Source organism: Felis catus, chromosome B1 (genome assembly GCF_018350175.1).
Source record: "Felis catus isolate Fca126 chromosome B1, F.catus_Fca126_mat1.0, whole genome shotgun sequence".
NCBI classification, from domain to species: domain Eukaryota; kingdom Metazoa; phylum Chordata; class Mammalia; order Carnivora; family Felidae; genus Felis; species Felis catus.
The window spans coordinates 58,846,603-58,865,851 of NC_058371.1; the positions used below are offsets into that span (position 1 = coordinate 58,846,603).

A 19,249-nucleotide genomic window follows, 5' to 3' on the forward strand; every position below is an offset into this window, starting at 1 on the left:
TGGACTATATCTGAACATTTGGGATGTCATAGTATTAGATTTTGAATTTTGTTTAAATCATACAGAGATTGTTGATTGCTTTTGTTTTAGCAGACAGTTGACCTATGAGGCCCAGGCTACAAGTACCTACTTTTCTGCAGTTCTAGTTAGACTTTTTTTTCTCAATGTCTTATAGTGCCCTTCAGATGTGTCCTGCATGTATACGGCCCAGTGTGGTCTGTCTGAGATCTGCGTAGAGGTCTAGCTGTTAGCTCTATTTTCAAAGTCTTTGGTGTATAGAACAGGATTATATCCATACATACACAGGTTACCAGTGAGCCCAGGATTTTATAAACAACTTATGAGGTCATTTTCCTGAGTTCCACCCAGTTTGCCATCAACTTGATGTTTTCCTTTCCCTGGGGCTCCACTTTTCAGTCTTCCTGGTATAACCTTCCTATCTAGGCCCTACCTTTTTGGCACGTCAGTGTCTTGGGAGACAAAGGTTCCCCTCCCTTAGAGTTTTGCTTCTTGTAAGCTCCTTTTGCTGTCTCAGCTGCCACCACAGTGGTGAGCTTTCCTGAGAGCTACAGCACATGAGAAAGTTTAAAAAAGGAGAGATAAAGAAAAAAAAAGTGGGGGATTTCCTCCCTTCTCAAGTTTTCCAAAGAGTTGCCTCTGCAGTTCGTAAGCTAGACCTAGAAATTTTCTTCTCTACCTGTCATTACCAGAGTGCTTAATTCCAGGTTTTTGGCCAAGTTAGATTTAAGCCAGAAGAAAGATTGTTTTAAAAAAATGATAACTCACCATGTGCTTGGTGGTACTTTGAGTTCTGGTGTTCTCTAATTTACCTCCTTCTATTTACTTTTCAGAGTCCTCAAATGTTGTGTCCAGATTTTATAGTTCTTTTCAGTGGGAGAAGAGGGGTAGCATGTGTTTATAACATCTTAACATTCCTTCTTTCTTAACATTTTCAAAACTAAACTTGTTTAATTATCTTCACATGTACTTCCCTTTCTGTATTACCCATCTTACTGTAAAGAATCACCATCAAAGATGGTTTGACTTTGAGGTTTTGATTTGAATGGCTGGGAATTCAATTGCTCTTTCAGAATCTTCTGTCTGTCACTGCCTATCTAGCTCATATCCAATCAGTGACCAAATCCCATGTTTTCTACCTTCTGAATATCTTGTGTTCTCTTCTTTTCTATTTTTATTATTTCTGCCCTTGTTGAAATTCTTGTCACTTGCTGTTCTTTCCATCTCTTTACTTCTAAACTTGGATCTTTCTAATGCATACTTTTACTTGAACTGCCAGTAATCTTTCTAAAGCAAAACTGAATGCATTGCTCATTTGCTTGAAGTTACTCAGTGGTTCTTTATTGCTTGGAGGGTAGATTAAAACCTCTTTAGCTTAGCTGAAAGCTTCCATCCTTAGGCTTTCTTACTGTTCTTGATTTTCCTCTCTCTCTTACTTTCTTCATCCCTTAAACTTCAGCAATACTGCACTATTTGCAGTTCTCAGAAAGTGCTGTCTCTAGTTTTTGCCTGAAATCGCATTTTCCTTATCTTCTTGACAAGAGAGTTCATGGTACTTTTTTTTTTTTTTTTTTTTGCCTTGTTTGCTTGGGCACTACTGCAGAGGATGAGGGAGAGATTCAGTGGGGAAGAGTAAATTGGTTTCCTACTGTGAGGGGAATGGTGATTAACTATAGACATAATCATTATTATATACAGTGTGTTATGTAGCTTACAAAAAACTTGCTGATTTTTTGACCTTCGTTTATCTTCATAGGAACTTCAGAGTACAGACATTGTATTGTCACCATAGGGAAGAGTTTATCAGCTCTAATAATTAGGATTGAGAAGAAGAGTGGGAGAGGAGTATAGTAGATAACTCAAGGAGTTCAGAGTCTACTCTGAAAACACAATCAAGAGTCTTTGGGAACACTCATTCATAATGTTACGTGCTGTCTCTGAGCAACCCTGTCTCCTGTAGGAGACTCTCCTTAGCCCAGCATTGTTGGTATTGAAAAAGATCACTTTAAAGTAGACCTAACTAAAATAGAGATCCACATTTTGTAGTAAAGAGTGAAAAAAAGGTTTGATGGGGGTTTTACCTTGAAAAATGCAGTTTAAAAATTATTTTGTTTTATATTTTTATCAGAATTTTGGTTATATTTGCAAGTCTGTATTAATTTGAAAGTAATTAATTTGAGGAGGATTATAATATTTGACAGAATTGTGTAATGAATACAGTATGCATTTTATCAAATCCAAGATACAACTGTAAGTCATATTATTTTACATCTGACTCAAAGAGAAAAACTGTTGCCAATTTAACTGATACATTGCTTTTTTGTCACTTCATTTTTTATTTTATATTTGCTGAATTAACTTTTGAATTTACATTTTTGATTATATCATTCTTGTGAATCCATAAAAAGGAAAATATGAATGAAATAAATTGATAAAGACATTCATTCCTAAATCTACTTCACATTCATAATTTGCCTTCCCAGTCATTACTTTCTTAAATCAGGGCCATTGATGTTCATATTTTCTCAAATAATATTATTCCCTGTAACACCAAGTGCATTGAAACTTCAGCATTTCTTAAAAGAGTACTTCAGTTTTATCTCTTGGATTTTCTCTCAACAAGTCAACGCCAGTCTACCAGTTTTATTGCTAGCATTTTCTTGCTCTTATCGAAAGGAATCAATGAGAGGTTTTCAACAACTAGTGGGGGTCATGTTTCCTCTTGAGCAAGCTCATAAGTGATATTTTATATCTAAACTTCAAGAAATTATAGTTGTCTGATTATGACACCAAGAAAGAACTAACAAATTTAGACATCACTCAGATATAACATTTATGTTACAACTGATGTCTGGCCAAAAGTTGATAAGTTTATAACAGATTGTAAGATGCCATGGATTGTGAGATGACCCCCATTTAAAAAATGTTAGAATGTTAAAAATATTCATATTAGAATTGATGAAAGATGGTACACCTTCACTTCATAATTTTACATGTTCTACTTTTATAACTGTAATATAAAAAAGAACCATTTTTTCAGAAATGGCAGAGACTGGCAGTTTTCCAAAGATGATTTCTTAATTTTTTAATACCCAAAATATTTTGAGGAATCAACATTATAATTCTTTGCAATTTTCTTTTATTCACTTAACTTATCTAATCCTGTCATATTTATGGATGATTTTGCATCTGATTTGAATAATTTTATAATATTACTATCATCATCTTTATGAAATCCTTTATATTTGGCAAAATTTGCAATTTCCTTTGTCATTCACTTTGTATATACCATCCAACAGTCAGGGAGAGATTGATCAGCAAGGACCTTAATGTGATGAATGTGAATAGGAACTGGTGTTAGGTGAGGATGGAATAATATGTGGGGACTAACTTTATAGTGGTCATTAATGCATATTTTGGGACGGTGAAACATTTTGTTTCTCAATTCAACATTGTAACTGCTGACATCTTTATATAACTATACCTAGAACATAGTACAAAAATGATTTATAATCACTGACTCTCCAGGAAAAAAAATTAACCAGTGATTTAAGGCAGTATTATTTATTAAATAAGTATTAATACTCATTATTTGTATAGTTTGAAAATGTATATACATTTACATTGTGGTTTATCCTTAAAATCACTCATAAAAATCTCCATTTTGCTGATGAAGAGAAGCAATTTTAAAGAGGTTGTAACAGATTTAGGTCTCAAACCTGATATGTATTAGGTAATACATTTACAAATCACATTATAAATAGACAAATCTAAACAGGATTAAGTTCTGAGTCTTAAAAATTAATCTTTTGTAATTGGGAAGCTGTAAATTATTTGCTGAGTATATTTCATTAAGTGCTTTGGGAAATCATAATGAATTATAACATTGTTTCTATGGCAAAATGAAATTAAAGTCTCCTGACTTATGAATAAGCCTTTGGAACACAAATTAGTTTTATAGGTTGAATTGAAATTTAAAGAAACTGGATTTTAAAATAATTTTATATGCTTGTGTATGTATTCAAAGTTTTCCCTGTTTAGGTCACTGAAATTTTCAAAAACTGAAATTTTCAAAGGTTAGGGAAACTAACAAGGAAGACTTTCAGCCAAATAGTTTGTTTTCCTGTATGTAAACAGTATGAATAAAAAGTAAAGTAACTGAGAATCTAATTCTGACAATAATTCTTTGGAGTAGGAATTATCACTACCAAGTTACAGGTTTTGAAACCAGCTCACAGTCCTTAGTACTCTGCCTAACATCATGTAGTATGTTCAGAGGCAGGATACAAGCCCAGTGCTTGTGACTTTGGAGATTGTGCTTTCAGCTCTTTGACTCTGCTTTTTGCTCCTTTTTAAAATCTCATATTAATATTTGCTTTAATTTAGGTAAACTTTTAGACGTGGTAATTTTGTAGAGCAAGGGTAGGCAAACCTTTTCTGTAAAAGGGCAGGTAGTAGATACTTCGGGCTTTGCAGTGCATATGGTGTCCTACAAAACAAACGAGTGTGGTGCTGTTTTAGTAAAACTATATTTACAAAATCAGGCAGCAACTTAGATGTAACCTGGGTATTAGAGTTTGCTGATTCTTGTTAAACACTATCCTAATAGCAGGTTAGTTCTTCAGTACTAAGTTGTTGATTTTAAAATATTTTTTTCAGTTCTTTAAAAATTATTCTCTTTTTATCCTTCTAAAATATAATGTTTGGTACATAGGAAAGAAAAGATGTGTAAATTATGAAGCAAAATACTATGCTTAGGAGGTACAGCACTACTAATTTCAGTCCGTATGCTGCTTTCTAATCTAGGTATTGGCAAATGTTTTTCTATAAAGGGCCAGATAATAAATACTTTAGGCTTTATTAGCCATAAGGTCTCTGTCATAACTACAAACTCTTCATTGTAGCACAAAAGTAACCGTCAACACTGTGTAAATGCATGAGTGTGGCTGAACTCCAGTAAAACTTTATTTATGAACAGTGAAATTTGAATTTCTTGTAATTTATGTGTGGTCAAGAAATATTCTTCTTTTCATTTTTTTCCACCATTTAATAATATGAAAAACCATTCTTAGGTTATGGACCATACAGAAATAGGTAGTAGGTTGGATTTAGCCTGTGAGCCGTTGTTTGTCAACCTCTGTCCTAACCTTTTTTTTTCTGCCTTCTCCTAGAGGTTGCCATTATCCTGAATTGTGGATTTATCATTACTGTGGTTGTTTTAAAATATTTTTTTCCACTTATGTATATGTACCTACACAATATATTATTCTTTTTTGTTTTTGAGCAATATGAAAATTATACTATATATAGACTAGGACTTGTTTTTTTCATTCAACATTATTTTTTAAAATTCATTCAGTAGTTGAGTATAACTGGATGGTAGTGTGTATATGCCACAATTATTCTCCTGACAGTATTTATTTAGTTTGGTTTGATTCCTGCTTTGAACATTCTTGAACATGTTTCCTGGTACACGTGTGCAAAATTTTTCTTGGTTATCAATTTTCTTCTGTTGAATTACTTAGAAAAACTTCTGAATTATTTCCCTTGAGAAATGTTACTTTCTTATTAACTGATCTTAAATAATTCTGTATTTATTTATACTAATGGAAAACTGCCTTGAAAATGTTCAGTTAAGTGTTAAACATTTCATTTATTCTTTCATTCACTTATTTAGTATTATACAAACATTTATTGACTATAGTATGTTAGGTTTTGTGCCAGCAAGAGAATGTAAGATAAGCAATAAAGTAGATAAATAGTTAAACCAGCAGTTTAATAATAAGAGTGGGTGTTTATTGAAAGCTTACTATGCCAGGCCTTATGTTAGATCTTTTATATGCACCACCTCTGTGTTAGGCCACTAGGGCTGCTGTAACAGAGTGTCACAAAATAAGTGGCTTACCAACAGGAATTTATTATCTCACAGTCCTGGAGGGTAAAAGTCCAGGACCCACACGTCTACAGGGTAGGTTCCTTCTGAGGACTGTGAGGAAGAATCACCCATGCCTCTTCCCTATCTTGTGGTGGTTGGCTGGCAGTCTTTATTCTTCCTTGACATTAGAATCATCACCCTAATCTCTGCCTTCACTTCATATAGTTTTCTCCCTGTATGTGCATCTGCTCCACATTCCCTTTTTATAAGGTCACCAGTCATATTGGATTAGGGCCTACTCTAACAATCTCATTTTAACTTGATGAAGATGCTATTTCCAAATAGTAGGGTAGTAGGCATTAGTACTTCAGCATACGGATTTTGGAAGATCAAAGTTCAGCCCATAACAGTCTCTTTTAAACTTTACAACAGTCCCAGGTAACTCTTTAGAACCTTAATGATAGTAGTCCCATCACAAAGTATATTACATTATAAAAACCCTAGATACTAAAAAGTAACTTATACACAGTTCCAGAACAAGATGGCATAAACCCACTTTTCCTGGCTCCTCCCCTCTAAATATAGTTAAATACTCTGGAAACTAGTTAACATACAATTATGGTAGAATTCTATATGCTGGAAGGAAGAAGATGAGCTAACTAGGGACTTCAGGACTTAGGAATAACAGTGTGGTATGTGGTTCCCTGTTTGTTTTTTGTTTTTTTTTTTTTTAAGCTTATTTGAGAGACAGAGAGGCAGAGAGCGTACACATGCACACACAAGCAGGCAAGGGACAGAGAGGGAGAGAGAGAATCCTAAGATCCATGAGATCAAGACTTGAGGCAAAATCAAGAGTCGGACATGTAACCAACTGAGCCACCCAGGCAATCCTCCCTGGTGTTTCTTTTTATTTCCCATTTTTGTGGGCTGGGCCTGCATCCCAGATCCACTGTAGATGAAAAAAAGCAAAAACAAAAACCAAAAGCCTGATCTCACTTGCCAAATTAATGGAAAAGAGGAATATCAGCAGGATCCTGTTGTAAGCTGTGGGCAGCAATGAAGTTTCAGGCTGCCCCAACCTCATTCCACAACTAGAGCATGGGCAGGTAACTTGGAGAGCATTTTGACCCACATTGGGAGCAAAGCCTTGCACCTTCCCGGTTCTACTCAACATCTAGGACACTAGCAGGTGATTTTATCTGACCACAGCAGTAGTAGCTGTGAAGACCTGTGTCTCCATACCCTCTGTCTAGTGATGTAAGAAGACCCAGACCCAGTGTCACCTGCCTCCCACCCTCAGGAGATCTTCCAGTAACAGCACATGGATCAGGGAGACAACTTTCATCATCACAAGATAGCACCCAGAGGGATTGAGCAGGAGAGCCATCAGCACCAGAACAATGAAGCTGGTTAGAATAATATTACAAGGATTCAGAGAGGCAAACTGTTACCAGTACTAAAGCCCACGAAAGTAGGCCAGAACCGAAATGCTAATCCTAAATGGGCCTACTGCCTGCTAAAATTGAAGACATTAAGAGTCTTCTACTATAATAACTAAAATATTCAGAACATAATAAAAAGTCACTTGTCATACCAAGAACCAGGAAAACCACAACCTGAATGAGTAAGGCCACTGAGCTGCCATTCATGTCAAGATGAATTACATACTGGAATTCTCAGACAAAGATTTTAAAGCTGCTTCAAACAAATGCTTCAATGAGATAAAACTCTCTTGAGTGAATAAAAAAAGGAAAATCTCAGTGAAGAAAGAGAAGTTATAAAAAATAAGCAAATAGAAATTATATAATTGGAAAATTTAATAACCAAAGTTGAAAATTCACTGGATAGATCCAGTGATAGTGTGGAGATGACAGAAGATAGAATTACTAAACTTGAAGATCAACTTAATTTACTCAGTTTGTACAACAGAGAGAGAAAAGACTGAAAAAAGTATTTCAGTCTTAAGTATCTGTGGAACAATAAGAAAAGATTTAACATTTTTATCATTGGAGCCGAAAGGACAAGAGAAAGAGTGTGAGATTGAAAAAAGTATTTGAAAACTTTCTACATTTGGCAAAGGACATAACCTACAGATATAAGAAGCTGAGCAAATCCCCAGCTAGGATAAACAAAGAAATCTTCATCAAGCAGTATTATTAAATTTCTGAAATTAAAAGATGAAACAAATCTTTAAATATACACAGAGAGATGACATATTATATTACCTATAAAGCAGCACCAAATTGAATGACATCAGATCTTTCATCTGAAACTGTGCAGTATAGGAGGAAATGACGTAACATTTTTCAAGTGCTAAAGGAAAAGAACTCTCGATGCGGAATCCTTTATCTGATGAAACTGTCCTTCAGGAATGAAGGGGAAATAAAAATATTCTTAAAGTAAGCTAAAAGAATCTGTTAACAGAGCAAATAAGATTGCTTAGGACAAAGAGAGATAAAGAGAGACATTATATAATAAGATTGGTTCAGTAAGTCATTTCAGGAACACCTGGGTGGCTCAGTCAGTTAAGTGGCCAACTCTTGATTTTGGCTCAGGTCATGATCTCACAGTTGTGAGTTTGAGCTCCTCGTTGAGCTCCGTACTGACAGCATGGAGCCTGCTTGGGATTTTCTCTCTCCCCCTCTCTTTCTGCCCTTACCTTGCTCATACAGATGAGTGCACTCTCTCTCTCAAAATTAAAAAAATATATATATTTTAAAAATACTATTGCAGTTGTAAATGGCTGTACAACAAACAGTGGAGTTTCAAAATATATAAAGCAGAAACTAACAGCTAAAAGGATAAATTCACAAGTATAGTTGGGGACTTTAGCACTCCATTCTCAGTGATTGATAGAACTGCTAGACAGAAATTAGCAATGATACAGAATAGCTAAACACCATCACAAGCTAACAAGTTCTGATTTACACTTACAGAGCATTCTACCCAACAGTAGCACAATACACTTTTTTTTCAAGTGGAAATGAGTTAACATGCAATAATACATTCACCAAGAAAGACTATATGCTAGATCATAAAACAAACCTTATATTCAGAAGACTCAGAATTACAGAGTATATTTTTTGAACATCATGGAATCAAACTAGAAATCTATAATAGAAAGATGACAAGAAAATCTACAATTGAAAATTAAAACACTTCTAACTAATATGGTATTAAATAGGAGATATAAAAGAAAACTTAAAAATACATAGAACCAGGGGCACCTGAGAGGTTTAGTTGGTTAAGTGTCTGACTTTTGATTTTGCCTCAAGTCACAGTCTCATGGTTTTGTGAGTTTGAGCCCCCATGTTGCTGAGCCGGCTTGGGATCCTCTCTCTCCTTCTTCTCTGCCCTTCTGTACTCATGCTTGCTCAGATTCTCCCTCTGTTTCTCAAAATAAATAAACTTAAAAAAAAATTTATAGAACTGAATGAAAATAGACATACACCATATTAACATTTGTGAGTTGCAACTAAAGCACATATACTTGTATTTATTCCTATAAAGGAAATTTATAGTACTAGATACTTATAAATTGGAAAAGAAAAAGGTCTCAAATCAGCACTCTAAGTTCCTATCTCAATCCTAAAAAAAAAAAAAAAAGAAAGAAAAAGAAAAAGAAGAAGAGCAAAATAAACCCAAAGCAAACAGAATGAGGGAAATCATTAAAGTAGAAATCAGTGAAATTGAAAAAGGGAAAACTATTGAGAAAGTTAATGAAGTGAAAAGCTGGTTCTTAGAAAATAATGAATGAAATTGATAATCTCTAGATTGACAAGAATAAAAAGAATAACACAAATCACGAGTGTCAGGAATGAAACAAGGGCTATCACTACAGATCTTATAGTGAGTAAAAAGATAATAAGCAACTTAACACTCATAAATTCAACAACTTTTAAAAATGGAATTTGTGATTTAAAAGCTGTCAAAAAAAGAAATCTCTAGGCCTGGATTGTTTCACTGGAGAATTTTACCAAACATTCAAAGAATTAACATCAATTTGATACAATGATACAATCTCTTGCAGGAATTAGTAACAGAAGGAATATTTCCCAACTCATTTTGAGGCCTGTATTACCTTGATACTCAAGCTAGAAAAGCACAAAAGAAGAAAAGTACAGACTAATGTATCTCATGAACCTAGATGGAAAACAAAACTTTAGGAAATCTCACCCAACCATGACCAAATGGAATTTAGTCTTGTTTCAGTATTAGAAAATGAGTGTGATCTACCATATCAATAGGTTAAAGAAGAAAAATAATATAATCATATCAATTGACGCAGAAAGTCTTTTGACTAAGTTCAACATGCACAATAAGAAATATCAGTATACTAGAAATAGAGGGGAACATCCTCAGCCTCAAAAAATCTACATCTAACTTCATATGGGATAGAAGACTAAATGCTCTCCCTCTACAGTTGGAAAAAAGGGAAGAATGTTTGCTCTCACCAGTCTAATCAACATAGTAGAGGGTGTTCCAGTTACTGCAGTAAGGCAAGAAAAAGAAAAGGTATATAGATTTGAAAAGAAGGAAAGAGTAAAATGATTGCTATTTCCAGTTGACATGATTAATTTGCTTAGAAAATCCCAAGGACTCTACAAAAACTCTCCTCAAACTAAAAAAAATGAGTTCATTATACTTAACAGGATGCAAGATTCAATACATAAAAATCAACTGAATTTTTTCCAATGTTTATTTATTGAAAGAGAGCAGGGGAGGAGCAGAGAGAGGGAGATAGAATCCTAAACAAGCTCTGCACTATCAGCATGGAGCCCAATGCAGGGCTCAATCCCACAAGCTGTGAGACCATGACCTGAACTGAAACTGAAACAGAAACTGAAACTGAGCCACCCAGGTGCCCCTCAACTGAAGTTTTTTAAAGTTTATTTATTTTGAGAGAGAGAGAGAGAGAGAGAGAGAGAGAGAGAGAGAGAGATCACAAACAGGGGAGGGGAAGAGACAGGGAGAGAGAATCCCAAGCAGTCTCCGTGCCATCAGTGTAGAGCTGAACATGGGGCTTGAACTGAGAGATCATGACCTGAGCCAAGATCAAGAGTTGGATCAAGAATTGGATGCTTAACCAACTGAGCCACTGAGGTGCCCCTGAATTTCTATAAATTGACAGTGAAAAAGTGGAAACCAATACAAAAAAATATAATACCATTTACAATTGCTCCTTAAAAATGAAAAAAATTAATAAAATATGCAGGCTAATTTATATGTTTAAAATGACAAAATGTTGTTGAAATTAAAGAAGACCTAAATACTTGGAGAATCATACCATGTTCATGAATCGTAAGACTCAATGTAATAAAAATGGCAAGTTGTTCTAAATCGATCTATGTTTAGTGCAATTACTAGTAAAATCTCAGGAATATTTTTTTTTTTTATAGATGTAGACAGACTTGTTTTAAAATGTGTATGGAAAGGGGCATTTGGGTGGTTCAGTCAGTTAAGCATCTGATTTTGGCTCAGGGCGTGATCTCCCAGCTTGTGAGTTCAGCCCCGCCTCGGCCTCTGTGCTGACAGCTAAGAACCTGGAGCCTGCTTCAGATTCTGTGTCTCCCTCTCTTCTGCCCCTCACCCACTCACACTCTACATCTCTCTCCTTCAAAAGTAAATAAACATTAAATAAATTGTTTTAATAAAAAAATTTAGAAAATAAAATGTATATGGAAAGAAAAGGATCTTAAAACAGCCAAAATAGTTTTTTGTTTGTTTTATCTAAGTGATTTCTACACCCAACATGGTGCTTGAACTTATGACCCTGAGATCAGGAGTCATATGCTCTTCCCAATGAAGCAGTCAGGCACCCAAAATAGCCAAAACAGTTTTGAGAAGAATTAAGTGGGAAGAAATACTCTTCCATTTATTAAGGCTTACTTACAGGGGCTCCTGGCTGGCTCAGTTGGTTGAGCAGCGGCTCTTGATTTCAGCTTATGTCATGATCTGAGGTTTGTGAGTTTGAGTCCCCCGCTTTGGACTCCACACTACCGGTGTGGATTCTCTCTCTCTGCCCCTCCCCTGCTCATACGTGTGCTCTCTCTCAAAAAAAAAAAAAAAAAAAAAAAACCAACCTTAAAAAAAAGGCTTACTGGGGCGCCTGGGTGGCGCAGTCAGTTAAGCATTGGGCTTCGGCTTAGGTCATGATCTCACTGTTTGTGAGTTGGAGCCCTGCACAGGATTTGTGCTGACAGCTTGGAGCCTGGAGCCCGCTTGAGATTCTGTGTCTCCCTCTCTGTACTCCTCCCCTGCTCATGCTTATGCTTGCTCTCTCTCTCTGTCTCTCGCTCTCTCAAAAATAAACAAACATTAAAAAAAATTTTTTTTTTAAAAAGGCTTAACTTACAGCTATGGGAATCAAAACAGTATAGTACTAGTGGAGGGATAGACACATAGGTAGATTCATGGAATGGTATGGAGAACACCCTAATAGACCCATACAAATATGCCCAACTGATTCTTGAAAATGAAGCAAAAGCAATTCATGGAGGAGGGTTTGCCTTTTTAGTATTAGTGCTGGAGAAATTGGACTTCCACCCATAGGCAAAAAATGAACCTTGACCTAAACCTCACCTCTTACTAAAAGAGATCGTGCACTCTAAGGGAAAACATACAATTATAAAGCTTTTAGAAGAAGGAGAAAATTTCAGACCTCAGACTAGACAAAGAATTCTTAGACTTGGCATCAAAAGCACAGTCCATAAAAAGAAAACTTGATAAACTGGACTTCATCAGAATTAAAAACTTTGGTTCTGCAAAAGACCTTCTTGAGAGGAAGAAAATACAAATTACAGATTGGGAGAAAATATGTGTAAACCCCATATGCAACAAAGGACTTGGAACACATGAAGAATCACCAAAACTCAACATTAAAAACACAGAGTATCCAATTAGAAAACATGCAAAAGAGTAGCCAAAGATTTCATTGAAGAGTGTATACAGATAGCATATAAACTGTTGAAAGACAGTTCATCATCATTAGCTATGTGAGAAATGCAAATTAAAACCACATTAATGTATCACTACCCACCTATCAGAATGACTAAAATTAAAAGGTGATAAAAACCAGGGGCGCCTGGGTGGCTCAGTCAGTTGAGCATCTGACTTGTCTCTGGGCATGATCTCACGGCTCGTAAGTTTGAGCCCCACGTCAGGCTCTGTACTTCAGATTGCTTCAGCCTGCTTCAGATTCTGTCTCTGTCTCTCTCCTTCTCCCTTCCCTTGCTCCTGCACTATCTCTCTCTCACCCCTTCTTTCTCAAATATAAATAAATATTTTTTTTAAAAAGTGGTCAAAACCAAATGCCGGTGATGATGTGGAGAAACTATATCAATCATTCCTAGTAAGAACTTAAAGCCACTCTGCAAAATAGCTTGGTAGTGCCCTTTAAAACTAAAAATGGATTTACCATACCAAGAACAAGTAATTCTATTCTTGCATGTATGTCCCAGATAAAAGAACATATTTTCACTCAGAAACTTGTACATGAATGTTCTCAGCAACTTTAACTCCTAATAGTCCAAAACTTGAAACTACCTAAATGTCCTTCAGTGGGTGAATGAATGAACAAATTATCATATATTCATACTGTCGAATTCTACTTAGCAGTAAAATGTAACAAACTATTGATTTATGCATCCAATACCTTGAATGGACTGCAAGAAAATAATACTGTTATAAACAGTGAATCTCAAACAGATATGTACTGTATGATTCTAATATGTAAATTTTGTTTGTATTAGTTAATGGGTGTTAGGTATGGGAATAGTGAATGTGTCTGTGAAGTGTTAAAGTAATGGTACAGTTGAGTATCTTGATTATGGTGATGATTACATAAATCTATATGTATAATAAAATTACATTGACACAGATACACAATTATGCATGTATAACTACTGAAATCAATTTCCTGGCTTTGATAGTGTACTGTCCTTATCAAGATGATAAAATTGGGAGAGGCTGGATGAAGGGTCCATGAAAGCTCCCTGTATATTTTACCTTTCTGTGAATCTATAATATTTCAAAGTAAAATGTTAAAAAAAATTGCTTCAAAGTAACTCAGGTTTTTTTACTTAAAGTTCTTAAATACCATGAAAGGAAGATAAAAGTCTATAGCAGTACTCAGTTCTCCACCCACTCTCCTGTAACTCTGTAGATACTTCATTCATCTTTTCAGAGTTCACTTCACATATTTGCCCAGCCCTGCCTATTTCTTGTTTTCTTTCACCTTCCTAGTCTCTTACTTCTATCTCAAAAGCTCAAGTATCTGATAAGCTAATGCCAAGATTGCTTTGAAGAGGGGCAGTAGTCTTTTGTCAGACTGGAAGAGGAGAAAGCACATTCATATAATAATACTTTTTGTTCTAGTACATGCACAGAGTCGGCAGTATTATTATGTCCGAGCTTACAGCAAGTAATTTTGGTGAAGGTCAGCAATGGTAGGTGACATTCACAAATGTGTGAACTGACAGAATTTGGAGTCTACCATAGTCCATGTTCTTAACCATCAGAGTATACTGCCTGTCCACCATTATATTGAGACTGCCTGTCCTCCATTATATTGTATTATAATACACTGATGAGTATTGCTGCAGAAGGTATATATAAAAATGGCATGGCACGTCACACTTAATTGACTGGAAGAGGTATGAGCAAGGCTTTCCATGGGTGAGATGTTTGATTTGCATTTTGGAAGAGGAGTAGAGTTAGACATTTTAAGAAGATGAGTGAGGCATAGTCTGCAAACCACAAATAGTTGTCGTGGCTAGAATGTAGGCTTTATGATTAGGCCATGGCAGAGATGAGAATAGATATGGTTAGGTCACAAACAGCCTTATCTGTTATGCATCAGAACAGAATGTGGATTATATTATGAAGATAATGGGAATCATTGAAAGATTTAGGTGGGCTTTGATGTGAAAGAGACTGTTAAAAATTTACTCTGCAGTGTAGCGAGTAGACTGGTGTATAGAATAGACTAAGAGGCATACTGATAAATTAGAAAGGTCTTGGAAATCCAGGAGTCAAGAGGAAAGAGCATGAGCTAAGGCAGAAACTAAGGGAATAATTAGAGAATTAGGAGGAGGTAGATTGGTAATTTGACAGTCATTTGTATTTGGCAGAGAAGAGAAAGAAGTAATGATAACTCCCATCTCACTGACTTGGGTGGTTGACTGTGATCAGTAACTGAAGTGGGAATAAGATCATATGGTAAAAAGAATGATGAGGTCCGGTTTGTAAATTGTTTGAAGTAGCTTTGCTACATAAAGAGTGGAGTTGTCCAGACGTCAGTTCAAGTCATTCAAGAGAAGAGGGCTGCAAGGTTGATTTAGATTTGGGAATTGGCAGCATATGTTACAGCCTGGGAATGAGTAGAAAAGAAGGAGCAGAGAATGCGTCTTGACAAAATATTGACATTAGTGAGGAGCCAAGGAAAAGAAGAGCCTGTGAAAAATAGTGAAGATTGATTAGAAGAACCCAAGAGAGAGTGCTAATATAAATATGAAAGAGAAGAGAGGTTTTTTTTTTAATGTGTGATTTAGAGAACAGTATTTGGTGGTGTATTATGAATATTGCGTAGTCAGTTAATAATGTTTTTAAGTATATTGAATATGAGGAGAGACTCAGAATATTAAAATTAATATGCTAATTAATATTAAGGTAAAATCAGAAAAACTATAGTAAGATTCAAGTGTTATAAAGATAAGATGCTTAAGTATTTGTACATATGCACAGAAATTTGGAAGGGAATAACAGACTTTAGGTGTTTCAGATGGTAGAACTGTGATTTATATTTTATAAGTTTTCTACAGCGAACATATATGTTTTTATGAGACAAAAAATACTTCTGTGGATTCAAACTAATTTCCAGTGGAAATGTTAATTGCAAAATTTGCTCAAAAGAGTCCATTTGAAATGTTAACTAGGAAGTCAGTGGTAACCCTAGAAAATTTTCAGAGTCATGGTGGGATTGGAAACCAGATTGCAGTGTGTTAAAAAGTAAATAGGAAAAAAAAAAAGTAAGTAGGAAGCAGGAAAATAGAAGTCATGAATGGTCATGTATGTAGAAAGTATGCTTTCAGCAAGCTGATAAAAAGATATTAGATAGGGAAGTGAGACACTGAGGATTTTTTTTTAAGGAAAAATCTTATAGCGTGGTTGTGTGCTGAAGGAAGAGAACACGGATAGTTTGGCAATCTGATACTTTTTTAAAGGATACTAATAATTTCTGATAAGAACATAATTCCATGTTTATGATAAACTATGTTTAAAAATGATGTCAGTTTGTGATTGAGTATAATCATTTGCAGTATAGTAATAGGACATTCCTGAGTATAGAGTTTGAGTTCAAATATTTAATAGTATGTAAATACTATATATTTAGTATGTAAACAAATTTGTAGAAATGATTGGACTTTTACAGAACAAAACTTTGATTTGGGGTTTAGCTAACCTCCAAAGTAGTTTTAAAAACCTGATCACTTAAATGGCTAATAAAAACATACCTGATCTCTGTTTTGAATAATTATGTTTGGGGTTTAATTGATTCCTTCAATGTTCTCACTGAATGTATTGGTTAAATCGATAGAGGAAAATGCCAGGGTTTATCTAAGTTTATCAGCTAGAAATGATCAGTATTTGCCAAAAGAAATAAAGTGGCACCTGGATATTCCTAGGTAAGATGCTGATGTAGCCTTAGTCATTCTTTAAACTTAGTACATTAAATGATGAACAGGGAATCCTGCAAAACCTGGCAGCTATGTATGGAGGCAGGTCCAGCTCTTCAAGAGGAGGGAAGCCAAGAAACAAAGAGGAAGAGGTATGCTTCCCGCATGTTCGCTACCTCCGTCACATAGCCATTTTTGAGTTTATTGCCTTCCTTTCTTGCATGGTTTAAATTCTTAACAATTATTTAAGGATTTTGTAGGTCTAGAGGGACCTGTTAATATAATTTGACTGACCTGCTGTGTCATAATTTTGTCCCATAACTGATATTCAGTATTCTGAGTTCAATTTCTTTTCTTTTGATAAAATTAAAAATTTATAATGTATTTCTTTTCAGAAATAAGTTGATCTAAATTAAACACTTGAAAGCTAATATTACATTTCCATTAACCAGATTTCAAAACTTTTATTTCTTGTATTCAGATTAACACTTTTCTTTAAATTACAAAAAAATTTTTAGCAATAAAAATGTTTATTTTTTTTTAAATTAAAATACTGTGTGTTCTTTTTCTCTCCTTGTAGGTTTATCTGGCAAGACTGAGACAAATAAGACTGCAGAATTTCAATGAGCGCCAGCAGATTAGAGCCAAACTTCGTGGTGAAAAGGCAGGTTGAAAAATAACTTTTTAAAAAGTAGTTGAATGGAAAAACAAAAGTAATTGAATGACATTATAATCGAGGAAGATTAAAAATGCTATGACACTAACACAAAGTCTGATGAAGAGAGTGAAAGTCAAAGATCAGAAAACTATATAGAGAGAAAAAATAAATTTTATATGTTGGATTTACAATCAATAAGACCATTTGTTCCAGAGGAATTCTGAGAGGAAAACATAGGTAGTACCCATGGACATTTTATATCATTCTATTTTTGTCTTTTTTTCCCCATTCATTGTCCGGTAAGAGTTGATAGTTGTAGAGAGTTCACTTGCAGCTGTGAGAGAAAATTAATAGTGTTGAACAATTTACCATTTTATATTTTTAGGTATTAGTCTGTTCATATTATCTTCTGAGCTCTGCCCTCAATTTGAGGCTCTGTCCTAAGTGGTTTGCTTATCTACTTGCTTTGTAGAAAGAAGCTGATTGTTCTGAAGGACAAGAAGGAAGTGAGGAGGCTGACGTGAGGCGTAAAAAAGTTGAAGCACTTAAGGTATAGACTAGAAATAAACAGATTTTCTTTGAGAAAATTGGAACCTGGGGTAGACAATTGTGTTAAATCTTGAATAGTTATTCTCTTGCCTTAATTTTACATTCCTATTTATCCCTCACTCTTTGGTTTCTGAAAAATAAGTGTCTTCTTCTCTTCATATCTTATATTTATGGAGAACAATTTGATGAAATCATAACATAAGTGTATGAAGCTATTACACAAGTAACCTTAAAAAGAATAAATGATAACCTTAAAAATGAAAAATATAATTGTCCATTTCTCTGAAGATAAATAAAGTCTGTACATAATAACCGTAGTTTAAAACTTTTACATTTGTATTTCCATTAGAATGTGCCTGCATTTATTTTCATTGAGCTGATGTGTGTTGAGCCCTGGTTTAGGTGCTGGGGATATAAAGTGAGCTTATATTTTTACTCTGGAAATTCTCCCTCCCACCAAACTTTTCTTTTTTGGCTAATAAGTATCTTTATAGACTTGGTGGGGGGAAACAAAAACAAAAACCTATGCCCTTCTTTCTGGTAATTAACTTTGTTGATTGGTTTTATTTTCAGGCCCAAGCAAGTGCACGTGCTGCTGTACTAAAAGAACAATTAGAACGAAAGAGAAAGGAAGCATATGAGAGAGAAAAGAAAGTATGGGAAGAGCATGTAAGATTTAAATCATATTCTTGATCCTACTCATGTTAATGTTCTTATATCTCCTACTGGATAGTATATCACCATTATAACTTGGTAATTCTATTTTTTCCCATTTTTTTTTCTCATTCGTTCTCCCTCTCTTCTCTCCTCCCCCACTTTCCCTCACTATTGCTCTCTCTCTCATATTTATGGATGATCATATGGAAGTTATTTTGGGATTTGATTTGTGGTGAAAACCTAATTTACTTATTCATTTTAGTTTTTATTATTGCCAAGTACCTAATCAGAGACCCAGCATCATTTAATGGCTACACTTTCCTTCTGCCACTGATTTATAAAGCTACTTTTATATATTAATATAAATACCTATATATATTAAATTCTTATATATGCTAGAGAATGAATCTATAGTATATATGCATCAGGCTCTCTCTTCTGCTCCATTACTTTGTCTGCCAGCACCTCATTGTATTAATAATTATGGATTTAGAATATATTTAAATTTCTGATAGAGTTCTTTCCTCATTTCCTTTTTACTCTTCTTTTTACAGTGTTTGCCTTAGTTACGTACTCTCTTTTTCCTTACCAGACACATTTTTGGGTAATTTTTGTTCTTTTTCTTTCTTTTTAAATTCTATTGGAATTTTTATCAATATTACATTTTTTTAAATTTTATTTTTCATTTTTTAAAATTTGCATCCAAGTTAGCATATAGTGCAACAATGATTTCAGGAGTAGATTCCTTTATTTTTTTTAATTTAATTTTATTTTATTTTTTAATTTTTTTTTCAACGTTTATTTATTTTTGGGACA

At 34.6% G+C, this 19,249-nt stretch overlaps 1 protein-coding gene across 11 annotated transcripts in view; it reads left to right on the forward strand.

The window, feature by feature from the left end:
- Positions 1-19,249, forward strand: part of NEK1 (NIMA related kinase 1) — a 228,338-nt gene that overhangs the window by 107,881 nt on the left and 101,208 nt on the right. For 9 of the 11 annotated variants that reach the window (XM_045055687.1, XM_023252678.2, XM_023252680.2 and 6 more), the window contains 4 exons: positions 16,638-16,721; positions 17,150-17,233; positions 17,700-17,777; positions 18,350-18,445. In XM_045055687.1, coding sequence (XP_044911622.1) covers positions 16,638-16,721; positions 17,150-17,233; positions 17,700-17,777; positions 18,350-18,445 — 342 coding nt within the window. The remainder of the gene's footprint in view (positions 1-16,637; positions 16,722-17,149; positions 17,234-17,699; positions 17,778-18,349; positions 18,446-19,249) is intronic. The other 2 variants (XM_019828725.3, XM_019828726.3) reach the window with 1 other exon arrangement.